Source organism: Petaurus breviceps, unplaced genomic scaffold, assembly GCF_028583685.1.
Source record: "Petaurus breviceps papuanus isolate PSGF00001 unplaced genomic scaffold, PetGlider_PUasm1.0 138, whole genome shotgun sequence".
Lineage (NCBI taxonomy): Eukaryota > Metazoa > Chordata > Mammalia > Diprotodontia > Petauridae > Petaurus > Petaurus breviceps.
This window is the reverse complement of record NW_027185694.1, coordinates 31,888,350-31,901,510: the sequence shown is the minus strand read 5'-3', so window position 1 is coordinate 31,901,510 and position 13,161 is coordinate 31,888,350. Positions and strand designations below refer to the sequence as shown.

Here is a 13,161-nt window from a genome sequence, read left to right as displayed (position 1 = left end):
GGTCACCAAGGGTTAGACGCGACTGAACAACAAGCCCGACCTCCAATCGGCCTGTCAGCTATTCGGTACCCATGAGACTACCTTGGGTGGGTCATTTCTCCACCTCGAGCCTAAGTTTTCTCAATCTGTAAAACGAGGAGTTTGGCCTAGATAGATCTCTACGGTCCTTTCCAACTAGGCATCCATCAAGGGCTCCTCGTCCCTCCCAGCCTAAGGTCCAGGGCCCAGCTCGGGCTCCCCGGGATCTGGGGTCTCATTTCGGATCCCCACTTCCCGCCTGCCTCCAGGTCCTCTCTCCTTCCCGTCCCCACCCCCCGAGCCAGGCCGGGCCGGGCCCCTGACCGGTCTTGCAGCAGGAGTTCGGGTCGATCCCTGGGCTCCACGTAGAAGCGGATGTCGGAGTGAGCTGCCAGCGCCCGCCACAGGAACTGCTGTGTGTGGGGCTCCATCGGCAGCGGGAAGGGCGGCACCCGTGACTCCAGTCGGCTCCACAGCGTGGGCACGGACAGTCCATCCAGTCCCTCTAGGGCCACCTCGTCCAACAGGGACTCGAGGGCGTCCATCCTGCCCCAGCTAAGTCAGCCAGCGCCTCGAAGAGGCCCACAGCGCGCCGGCGCCGGCGCTGACGTCACTACCGGCGAGGAGGCGGGGCGAGTTCCCCATAGGCTGTAGTCATTGGCCGGCGGCAGGTTTGTAACCAGGGGAACTGCAAACACTGTCGGGGCCGCTTCCGGTCCAAGAACCCGGAACCGCCGCTGCTTAGGGATGGAGGGTGAGTGTCTGTAGGGCCTGTGTCCCTGCCCCTTGGGGATTCTGGGGCCCGTTTCTTTGCCTCCTCGGTGCCCCCGCCCCCCAATTCCCATGGATCCGGGTGTAAGGTTTCCGTCGTCCCGGGCTGGTAGTGGTGCTTCTTAGTGGGCCTGGGCTCCTCGGGGGTCGCAGTGGCGGGGTGTGCTGGAAGAAAGGGAGACCTGGATGCCCGACCCAGGCCCGGTTTGCTTTTAACCTGTCCAAAGCTTCCTTCTTCCCCGGTATAGGAGTTCTGTAAAATGGGGGGAGGGCACACTTTTGTGTTCGGGGAGGGAAGGAGGAGGAGAGAAATTATAACAAAGATTCACATTTATAAAGGGCTTTTTACCGAAGGGTGCCCCTTACACCCCATCCCCAGGAAGAAAGTGCAAACCATTACTTTACCCTTTTTGCACATGAGGAAACTGAGATCCAGAGAGGTTAAGTAATTTGCCCAGGGTCACAGCCAGGTAACCAGAGGCAGAGCTAAGACACTTACCCTGGTCATCTAGAACTGGCTCTGCCCGATAACCAATCCCCTGGCCTGCGAAGAAAACCTAAGTGATGGCTGAGACTTGATTTCAAATCCCCTCAGGGCATTCCTGAGGTTAGGCGTTCGACTGTGCTCTTCTAATTATTCCCATCCCTAGCACAAGACCTGTGGCTGCTCAACTTCAAACTTAACTTTGACAGACCCCCCCTGGAGAGACTGACTGCCTCAGTTCACCCATTTGACTTACACGTCTCCCCTCTCCAGTGCCAGACGTGCTTGGATGAGTACTGATTGTGAACCTGTCAGTTCTAGTGTTTTCACAGACCAGAAACAAACCAAACCAAACGCCTTACACAGGATTGGCCCCTCTGAGTTTCTGGTTACTGCGATATTGTTATGGGGGAGGGGCAGGAGAAATCCTGCCAGTTGAGCTGTGTTACCTGCTTGAGGGAGACCTCTACTCATTACAGTCGAACAACACCATTTTGCCCTTATTTGGAAGAATGAGCTGTTTTAGAACATTTTTAAAGACTTCTAATTTTATGACTTCTAAGCATATGTGAGTAAATCTCCAATTTATAGATATTCTAGTAGATCATAAATTTATAGATGTATTTATAAATAAAATTAAGATGTTAGTTATTCACTTTGTGAAAAGATTCATTGTATAATTCAAGTGTCAAGCTCCCAAGTATATATCCAATGATCAGCTTAAAAAATTTGATTTATATTCAGCTTTCTCAAAGAAGAAATATTTCTTGAAACAGTGGTATTAGATACAATTTGAAAGTATGAATCTTTCCTATTTATAGCTGCATCTCCTCCAATCTTTAGGCTGTTATAAATATTTAATAAATATATTAGATGAATACATTTGAGCCATCAAATAGTCTAACCTCTGCCCAAGAGAAATCTTTAAAGGAGTTCAAGTGTTTCCCTAGAACTTTGTAGTCTGTAGTAGGTTTATCTGAAATCATTAATAGTCCTTTTTCACCTTATATTGTCATTTAGATTTGACTAGGTGAAACCCTATTTGGTTATTTAGAGATTTGTAGCTCCTCTGTAAAGGACAAGTTTCTGTCTGTTGGAGGTGGGAGGAAGTGGTTTTGGGGGAATAGGTGAGAGAAAAATCTGAGGAAATTGGGTACTTTTAAGAAAGAGAGAAAAATTATTTTATATTTAGCACAGCCAATTTAAAGGACAGTCCAATCTATGATATTTCACATTCACATTACAGAGAGATTGGTGGTGAATTTTCTATTTTTGAAGGAATCTTTTAAGTGTATGAAATGAATCACAGTAATATTAAATATCAGGTTGTCCTTGAATAATAAAATATGTCATTAACCCCCAAAGATGTATATACAGTCATTTCCAGAAAAGTGAGGCTTGCTTGCCCAGTTGAAAAGCTATGTGTGAAAACCACTGATGATTTTTTTTTCACTTTTTGCAGGATAAATGTGTCATTTGTTTATTAATTTGTTTAGTAACCTATAAAAATTGAAGATGCAAAGGTCAAATTCAGTTTAGCTCATCAAAATGATCACAAACTAACAAGTTGTAGAGTTTGAATTGAAAAAGATACTTACCTTGTTAAAAATCCTGCCTCTTCTGTCCCTGAGCAGGCATTTTGTGATTTGTGTGTTTCTCTTCCCATTTAAATGCACACCATTAATGAGGCAAAATAAACTTATGTAACACTAAAATTCTGTGTCTGTTCTATTGTCCTCTATTCTTTCCTTCCACTCTACAAATGAATTCATTTCTTTTCTCTCAGTTTTCTTCAGCCTTCATTTAGTATCTGTTAACTTTTTATTCAATGATATCCCTCTGAGAAAGGATGTGAAAATGGAAAATGAAAGCCTAATCACTTATCCCTAATCATACCTCTATCATTTATAGAGATGGAAGTAGGACTATCTATTCATAACTAGTTAGAATAATAATTATAATACTATGCCATTTTTATAGTACAAAAGTACTATAAAAATTTACAAAGCCTTGTATACAGGTATACTTGCAAATACAACAAGTTTTTGAAGGAGTAATGCAAGTATTATCCCAAAATTACAGCTGAGGGGAGATAATGTGACATAAGTTTTTATTATTTCCATAATATGGATGATGTTTCCACAAAGGTCCTTCTTTAGTACCTTATTGTGGTATACAGAGTGATTTTGGTTATTAAGGATTATGCCAGAGAAATATGAACTCTGCAAGATTCTACCAAGATGGGAAAGGTTTTGTAAAGGGAAAGAAGGGACTAAGCACTAATATAGTATCTGTGGTATGCCAGGCAACTGTGCTGAGTGCTTTGACAAATATTATCTCATTTGATCCTAGCAACAGCCCTTTTAGGTGGGTGCTATTATTATCCCCACTTGAAAGTTAAGGAAGCTGAAGCAAACAGAAGTTAAGTGATTTGCCCAGGATCATATAGGTAGTGAGTAAGTGAGGTCACATTTAAACTCAGAACTCCCTGACTTTGGGGCCAGTGCTCTATAAAAAACAAAGATCACAAGACCCTGTCTTTATTGTTTGAGGACTACTCTAGTTAAGTTTTGGAGAAGTCACAACAATTCCAGGAGACCATTTACTGGTTGTGGAACCTTTACAATTTGTATTGGAAGGACATTGCTGACATTGACAAAAGTCCAGATCTTTGATGATAAGGAAATAAGGTAAGGAGACTGAAACTTAGAAGGTTAAAATGATTTCCTGAGTAGTCAGACCTCACTCCAGATGTGTTGTTGTTCATTGTACTATGCCTAGCCAGTTCCCAAGCATGCAACATGAACAAATTACTTTGATTCCATATAACTTGAATATACCTCATTGTTTACATTTTGTCTCCCGCATTAGAATGTACCCTTCTTAAGGGCAGGAACTGTTTTGGTTTTTCTTTGTATCTCAAGCACTTCACCATAGTGCCTGGATCATATATAGTAACCACTTAACAGTCAACAAGTATTTGCTTATTGATTGACTGACTGTCTAGGGATCACAGGTACCTGTATCCTCTAAGAAAACTTAGACTTTAGCTATTCCAACCTTATTTTATGGTGGAAGAAAGAGGCTCAGAGAATTAAAGTAACTTACCCACGGCTACATAGCAAGTTAGTAGCAGAGTTAGGACTAGAACCAGTATCTTCTGACTCTGAATCCATATTCTTGGGGGCTCAGGACGTTGCTTCTATGGAAAAAATATAAAAAGGGCAGCCCATGTCCCTTTGCCTTCTAGATGATTTGATTCTGCCTTAGTATCTCCTCTCCACAACTCTTCATTAGACCATCCACTCTTTTATATCTTTTCTTTTCCTCATTTTTTCATTTCTGCCATCATTGTACCCACTTTCCTTTTCATTCCATCTTTTTCTCTGCCCCTCCCTCTTCCTTTTCTTGCTGATATTACTATCTTTTTCCCATACCTTGTTTGCTAGCATGCTACCATCTTTAAAGTATCTAAAATCCCTGAAGAACCACTTACATCTCCCTAAGTCAGTATTTATTATCTCAGTGCACAGGAATCACAAAGTTACATAAAAGACCATAGTTATAGGGGACCTTACCAGCCATCTTCAACCTGTAGCCTAGAGGCACCTAAAACATACCTGAGAAGTAGTCTTCTGGCCTGTGCTTAAAAATCTTCATTGAAGAGGAGCTCATTACCTCCAGAGGCAGATGGTTATGCTTTTGGATACGTTGTTAGGAAGTCATTTTTTTAAATTTTAAGCCTAAATTTGCCTCTTATTAATCTCCTGTTACCCCTGGGGCTAAGTAGAGCAAGTACAAGAACTTCCACATATTTTAAAACCCCTGAGGACATTTTCATCCTGTCATCCAGGATACCCTACCTTTGCCCATTTCTCCCTCATGCTCTGAGAGCAGTAATCAAATCAACACACTAGCATTGTTTCTGGAAAGAATTTGACTACCAGTCCTGATGTGTCTTATTTCCACTTATTAAAATGTGAGCTCCTTGAGAGCTGGGACTACCTTACTTTTGTATTTGTATTCCTAGGGTTTATCATGGTATCCTGTGCATAGTAAGTATGTAATAAGGGCTTTCTTTATACATCCAAATACTAGGAGAGGATTTCATAGAATTTTAGTCTGTCCACCCCCCTCATTTACTGAGGATTATAGTGAGACCTGCAGTAGGAGAATGACTGCCTGAGGTCACATAGCTAATAAATGCAAAACTAGGATTTGATAGGTGTTCTGACTTGATATCTAAAGAACAGTTTAATGTGTAAATTGTCAAGCTTCTCTAGTAGAGTGGTGGATAGCGTCACTGTAGAGAAATGCTACTATGATTCCTTGTAGGACTACAATGTGACCATTTCTTTCTGAAGACAATAGATAGACAAAGTCATAGAATCATAAAATGTAACAACTGGAAAAAATCTTAGAGGGTGGAATGTTAGAAGTAGAAGAGACCTTAGTGATTATTTAATCCAACTTCTCATTTTACAGAGGATGAAAGTGAGGCCCAGTAAACTGAAATGATTTGTCTTGAGCCATAGATTTAATAAATGGCAGTCTTGACTTAAACCCAAGTCTCCCAACTCCCAGTGTTCTTTCCACTATGCCACACTTATGTATTCTCTTTCTTTATCATTTAAATACATATTTTTTGCATGCCTTTGGTTTTTCTACTACAGTCTGGAGATCTGGGGAGTTCTCCCCAGGCAGAACCCTCTTTTATGACAAAGAAAACAAGCACAGACATCTGACTCTGATATGACTGAGCTGACTATGAGATCCTTGAGCGCTGAGACTTTTGCCCCCTTCCCTTTTTTTTTTATCCTCAGAACTTAATAAGTACCTGGCACATAGCAAGCACTTAATACATATTTACTGATGGATGGAATTTAACAAGGTATACAGTATTCTGTTCTAGTAGTGCGCCCTGTGTGGCTTCCCCCTGCCCCCAAATCAAGTTATAGTTTATTATTTGGGACCTTCATTGACTTTTCCATGTTTGCCTTCCTGTTTCAGAGTTTGATTCAGAGAATGGCTTCTTTATTAGTGATCTTTTCATTTATGTTGTTGTAGTCATTGAATATATTGTTCTTTGATTTTGCTTATTTCACTCTGAAACACCAGTTTTCTTTCCCATGTTCTCTGAAATCCTCATTTCTATCACAAATTACTCCACAATCTTATTCTATTACCTTCAAATAACAGTTTTTCCCCCAGTCATTCCCCAGTTAATGAGCACTCACTTTGATTCTAATTCTTTACTACCACAAAGAATGTCTAGCATTATTTTCCCTAAGAGATCAAAATTATTTATACACATTTTGTGGATCAACCCCCAAATCCTTTTGAGCTAGGTTGATGAAGGTGATGAGAAGAATTATTTATTACGTACTTTTGAGATAGAGATTTCATTTTAAACTGATAATGTCAATCACAAAGGCAGAATTAGAATTTGATTTTTGGTGACTCAATCTGCCCTTTTTTTTTTCTCTTTGCATTCTTTTCACTAATACCTACAGAATTTCCATCCTGAAATTTTTTAATTTCTGGAGAAGATTGAACAAGAAATACGAATTTCTTTTTGTGAATTAATCTTTTGCACCATTTCTCAAGCTTCCAGAGGCAATTTGGCAGAGTAATTTCGTAAATGCAAATAATCTTCAGTGATTACTTTTTGGGCCATTCTAGGATGTTTTCCAAAAAGAAAAGTAAATGCTTTTTAGAATTTTCTGTCCCAAGTCCCTAGGTTGAATATAGAAGGAATTAGGAATAACTCTCAAATGGAGACAGAACCAAAGTGTATTAATTAATTGTAAGTCCATTTTTTTACATGCATATGCCCTACTTTGCAGTCGACTAAAAAAGTGTCTCAAATGTCTGTTGTATGTGAGATATTGTGCTAGTAACTGGCATAAAAAGAGAAAGATAAAATAATCCCAGCCCTCTAGAAACTTAATTTTTTTCTGGGGGAGCCCATTGATAAGTAAATATGAGATAATTTGATGAGTGTTAGCACCAACAGCAGAAGGACTAGATTTAGATGAGAATTGTCGCCTGAGTTGAGCCTTGAAGCAAGCTAAGGATTGTAAGATGCTTATGTTTGTGCATTCTTGGGGATGAGGAACAGCCTTCTTGAAGGCATAGAGATAGGAGGAGGAGGAAGGTCAAATTCAGTACCCTACTATGCTATTTTGGCTTGAGCAGAGAATTACATATAAAAGGAGAAAATAAGAAATAGGCCTGAAATGATAGGTGGAAGCAATGTTTTGGAGGGCTTTAAATGCCAAGCTGATGAGTCTTATCTTAGCAGAAATAGGGAACCACTGAGGATTTTTTAACAGGGGTATGATATAGTCGGAGTTGTGCCTTAGGAAGATCATTTTAACACCTTTGTGGAGGAGGAGAGATAGGAGACTAGAGTTTTGGAAGAAGGAAGAACAAGTAGGAAGTTATTTTGATAGCATAAGTGTCAAGGGGGTCAAAGGGTGACATAAATTTAAAGACCTGGAAGGAACCTCGGGAGCAAACTGTGGCCCAGAAAGATTAAGTGACAAGATTACACAGATAGTAAGTAGCCTATTTCAGATGGGAACCCTGAGGCCTGAAGTATTGTAATGACTATGGCTATGGAGCAGTTGGAGAGACTTTTACCAATTCAACTCAACAAATGTTTTCTAAACATCTACTCTCTGCAAGGTAGCAAGGATATGAAAGCAATGACAAAACAGGCCTGCCCCCCCCCACACACACACAAAGTAATTTCAAGAGGGAGAGAATACTAGCTACTGAGAGCACCAGGAAAGTGCTCCTTAGTATGTGGTAGCTAACTCTGTGTTTTGAGGAAGTTAGGGGCTCTGAGAGAGAAGTGAGAGAGTAGAGTAGTCCAAATATGAAGTGGACCTCTTTTGCTAGGTCACAAAGATGGGAGATAATTTGTCATGTATATGGAACAGGTGGCAGTCCAATTTGACTAGATTAGGGTACTTGGAATTATATTTAAAATGCCAGCAAAGAGTGATTATGATATTGGCCTTTCAGATAACTGAGCTTAAAGTTCACACAGAATTTATTTGAGTAATTGAGAGGTGAAGGGGCATGTGTGTATCTTAGATCAGGAAGTTCAATAGCTGACTGCTAGACTTTCACTTTCATTTTCCAAATGTTACCATTATTTATGTTAGATTCCTTTAAACTGAGTCCCTACAAAGAGATTCTTGATAATGAAATAGGAAATAGAATGGAATAAATGCTCACTAGTGCTTCCTCCTCCCATATACACAGTACCTGTGACTCACTCATAATTTACTTCTGGCAAGGACTGAGATTGAAGGTTCAGGAAATGGAGCTAGGCTGAGTGGTTCAGATGGGAACTGCCAACTGTTTTTGGACTTTTAAAAGGTCAGTGAGGATACCAGAGAGACACCACAGATTCTAGGATTTCCAGATGGATAAATAGGATGCTAGTCACTTGTGGAGCTGGGAAAGACCTTAGAGATCATCTGGTAGATACCTTTCATTTTACAGATGAAAAACTGACCCCAGAGAAATAGAGTGACTTGCCCCAGGTCAAGTAGCAATCTTACTATTGTTCCACCCTTTCTCCCACCTTCATTCTGATCTCTGAAGTAATGAGTTTCTCATTGCATCCCAAAACGTATGTGAACATTGTAAATCATTGTTGGCTTTACCAAGGGAAGCATGATCGCTATTAATTCAATTTTGAGAAACCGCATTTTGTCATCATTTAGTTTTCATCTTTTCCCTCATGGTCTAGAGTAATCCCTTAAGTAAAATAAAATTTGTCTCTTTCTAATACCATATAAATTTTTTTTGGTTGCCATTCAGGATATTTCATTCTGATCTTCAGGTTTATTGGGCTTGAATCTTTTTTTTTTCCTTTAACAAATTGTACTCTTTTCGTTCTTTAGAGGAAAGTCCTATAAAACTCTCAGTAAATGAGTTCTTTATGTGAGAAAATATCATAAAAGGGGAGTGTTCCCCCCCACACCCCATTGTAGTGAGAGCCCATCTTTCTTAAAGGATTTGTGCTGTCTCACTTTCATTCTCTATAGTAATAAAGATTTTTAGACCACAGATTTCATACTTATCACATTTCATCTTATGTGCTTGCATTTCTGATGATTCCATGTCATTGCCCAGCCCATATTTTCCAGCTTTTCACTTTGCCTCAAATAGCAGCTAAGAGTATTGCAAATTGCCAAAGTTTCCATAAATTGTTTTAATGGTTAATCTGAGGATTAAAGAGAGAAAGAGGGACAGAATCACACACAGGTATATAGCTTATTGGTCTGTGAGGGACTTTGGGGTTAGATCCCAGAATCAGATCTTCATATCTTAAGAGAGCTTGGAGATCAACCTTATTATGTGAATGAGGTCCACAGCAAAGTGACTTTCTCAGTGTCACACAGATAATAAATGGAAGAGCCCAACCCAAAATTTAGGTCTTGAATGTCAGTGTGATGATGGGGGCCAGCACTGGATTTGGAGTCATTGTGGTGCACTGGAAAGTGCATTGACCTTGGAATAAATCAATCTGGGTTAGAATTACTCACTACTTGTATGAACTTGGGAAAGTCACTTCACTTATTTTGTCCTCAGTTTCCTTACCTGTAAAATGAAAGGGTATACACAGATGATCTTTGAGTTTCCTTCCAGTTCTATATCTATGATTCTATGACCTTGATTTCAATTCTAGCTCGGCTATTTACTACCTGTGTGACCTGGGATAGGTTAATTGCTCTCTGTTAGCCTCAGTTTTCCTAATTGTGAAATGAGGGGGCTAACACTCTCTAAAGCACTTTCCAGCTATAATATCTATGTTCTCATGACTTCTAGTCTAGAACTTTTTTCATCATGCCATGTTGCTTTAGTCACCAATAATATTCTTACTTGACTTTCCTGAGAACTGCACTGAGAGTTAATACAAGTTGGGTTGCCTTAAGCAAGCTGAACCTAAGATATCCACAGGCAGCATTGCTTCAATATCCAGTAGCTACTCTAGGGTTCTTAAGTGTCGGTTTACAGATCTGCAGGTACTTAAGAGAGAGGCCTTACAACATCTACCTACACATCTCTTGCATTAATTCCCTTCATACAACCACAAGCCTAGTTCTGGACCTAGTTTCTGGACAATTGAACTAGTTTCCTAATTAGTGTCCCTGTTTCTACTCTCTTCTCTCTCTGCTTCATTCCCCACATGGTTGCCAGACTTGAATACCTAAAGCACAGGTATCACCATGACATCCCCCTAAACAAAAATCTTCAGCAGCTCCCTGTTGCTTCTACTATAAAATGTAGTTGCCTTTACTTAGCATTTAAAGATTTTTTACATCCTAAGCTGCAACCTTTCCTTCTAGATTGATTTCACATTATTTTCCATTCCAGGCTAAGGACCCACTTGCTGTTCTCCATAGGCTGTCTTCCTGCCCTGGAAGGTTCTCTCCTGTGTTCCCCATTATTTTTTTTCTACCTCTTGGAGTCCCTAGCTTTTTTCAATCTTGTCCAAAGCCTGTTTTGATTCTTCTAGGTGTTATCACCCACAAATGTGTATTTGTTTTGTATATATTTTGAACTTAGTTATCCAAACATGCTGTATTCCCCCTACTAAAATGTAAGTTCTTTGAGGGTAGAAAGTTTTAATTTTTTTTTTTTTGTGCATCCCTCCTCCCCCCACCCCCTTCTAGCACAGTGCACATGTAGGTACTTAATAAATGCTTATTGAATTGGAACAAATTAGAAATTAGGAGGAAGAGACCTTAAAAGTCACTGAAGTAAGTAAATCATTGAAGAGTAACCAGGTATAGAGCTAGAGCATGTAGGAAATTGATGGCAAGTAAGTTGATGAGAAAATAGGATTTCACTTCCAAAATGTAGATTGAATATATGTTTTTTCAAGAATGCATCTGCTAAATAAAGTGATGTCCATTTGCATAGTGTATACCTGGCATTACTTATAGAACCGTAGCTAAAGCATGTCACCTTGTGTAATACAAAGAAAAGGCCCTTTTCCCTAGAAACCTTGATTTGCATTAATGTACATTATGTGCTTGAGGATAAAATGAGATAATAGGCATGAAAGCATTTAGGAAAATTAAAGGCATCATTCAAATTAACAGACAGAGTGGTATAATGGAAAAAACTATCTGGAGATGGCATCCAGTTCAAATCTTCCATTTGCTGTTTATTGCTTATGTTACTTTGGCTCTTGGGTAACTAGCTTTCTAAAAAATTAGAGTACTAAGTCTACCTAATGAAGGAAGGGAACTAAGTATTTATTTAACTCCTATTATGTGCCAGGCACTAGCTTTTTTACAAGTATCTCATTTGATCCTCACAACTACCCTGACATGTAACTGCTATAATTACCCCTATTTTATAGTCTGAGGCAAACAGAGTTTAAGTGACTTGTCCAGGGTCATACAGCTAGTAAATATCCGAGGCTGGATTTGAGCTCAGGTCTTCCTGATTCTAAGCCCATTGTTCCATCTGCAGTGTCACCTACTGTCTCTGTTCATTAATGACAGCTAACTAAAGGAAATTTCAAATAAACATTGTTTTCCAAATGGATAAATAAAGGCACATGCAATTAATTCTAGTGGAAGTTTCATTTTTTAAATTGCAAATGAGAAATTTCACCCTAAATTAGCTAAGTAAATCTACATGCTTTTACCATGGTAATTTTGTTTTGTTTTGTTTTTATACCATGTCCTAATTTTTAACTGCTGCTTGATTTTTGTGGATGAATTGTAAAATCATGGTACCTCAGTGATGGAATGCAGAATGGATGTCAGACCTTAAAAGATACTTAAAGCACACAACTAAGAATGTTGAGAATGGAAGAGACCCTAAGGACATCTAGTCCAAGCCTCTCATTTATCAAAAAGGTCATGGAGGCACAGAGTGAGGAACACAGCAGCAGCCCTAGGACTAGAACCCAGGTTTCCTGACTCCTAGTCCAGTGTTCTTTACTCACATGATGCAGCTTTTTTTGAGCTGTTTGCTAGTTTTATCTGTTCCTTAAATTGGGACCCAAGTCAGGCCCAAATTACATTGAATTTTTAATTGGTTGCCCTGCTTCTTGTCTCTCCTTTCTTCCATCCATCTTTCACACATCTACTAAATGTATATTCCCAAAACACAGATCTGACCCTGTCTTTCCCTTCTCAGAAATCTTCTGTGTCTCCTATTGGCTCTGGGATAAAATGCAAACTCTGCTATTTCAGATTTGGGGGATTTAGAGTCCTTTATAACCAGGCCCCAAGCTTCTTTAACTGTACCATACATTACTTCTCTTCTTAGACTTTACAGTCCAGGTATCCCTGGCATGACTGGCATGTACTGCTGTGTTACTTTGGCTTCCTAGAATTGATTGCTAGCTTTCTTCAGAGCTCATTTCCCATGCTGCCTTCTCCATGAAGCCTTTCCTAATTCCTTGTCCACCCTCCACAATTGCCTTGTATTTACTTAGTCTGTATTGTGTCTATACTTTTCTGAGTGCATTTAATTTTCCTAGTGACAAAGTAATTTCTTTGAGGTCAGAGTCTGTTTTATTTTTGTCTCAGTATCTCTAGCACTGAACCAAAGGAACGTGTTTGAGAGATGCTTGTTGATGGTCTGGTTGGTTGATATTCTACTCCTTCACCTGCATTTATCTGCTCCTCCTAAGTGATAACCCCTCTCCCCTCTTCTTGCCTTTGCCCTGGTTACTCTCCACATTTGGAATACAGTCTCTCCTCATTTCTGCTTTGTAGGATCTCTAACTCAAAGAGCAACTTAGGTGCCACCTTCAACACAGGACCCTCCTGATTTCTTCAGCTCTTAGTGCCCATCTAACTAACTTGTAGTTGTGTTAGATTATTTTGTATATACTTTGT

General features: G+C 39.7%; 2 protein-coding genes across 5 annotated transcripts in view; one reads left to right on the top strand and one right to left on the bottom strand.

Moving 5' to 3' along the window:
• Positions 1 to 633, bottom strand: part of GTF3C1 (general transcription factor IIIC subunit 1) — a 119,763-nt gene extending 119,130 nt beyond the window's left edge. The window contains exon 1 of the mRNA XM_069064139.1: positions 343 to 633. Coding sequence (XP_068920240.1) covers positions 343 to 563 — 221 coding nt within the window. The 5' untranslated portion in view covers positions 564 to 633. The remainder of the gene's footprint in view (positions 1 to 342) is intronic.
• A 46-nt stretch (positions 634 to 679) lies between these two features.
• KATNIP (katanin interacting protein) overlaps positions 680 to 13,161 on the top strand; it is a 220,562-nt gene continuing 208,080 nt past the window's right edge. For 3 of the 4 annotated variants that reach the window (XM_069064208.1, XM_069064202.1, XM_069064194.1), the window contains exon 1: positions 680 to 772. In XM_069064208.1, coding sequence (XP_068920309.1) covers positions 766 to 772 — 7 coding nt within the window. In that variant the 5' untranslated portion in view covers positions 680 to 765. The remainder of the gene's footprint in view (positions 773 to 13,161) is intronic. The other variant, XM_069064216.1, reaches the window with a different exon arrangement.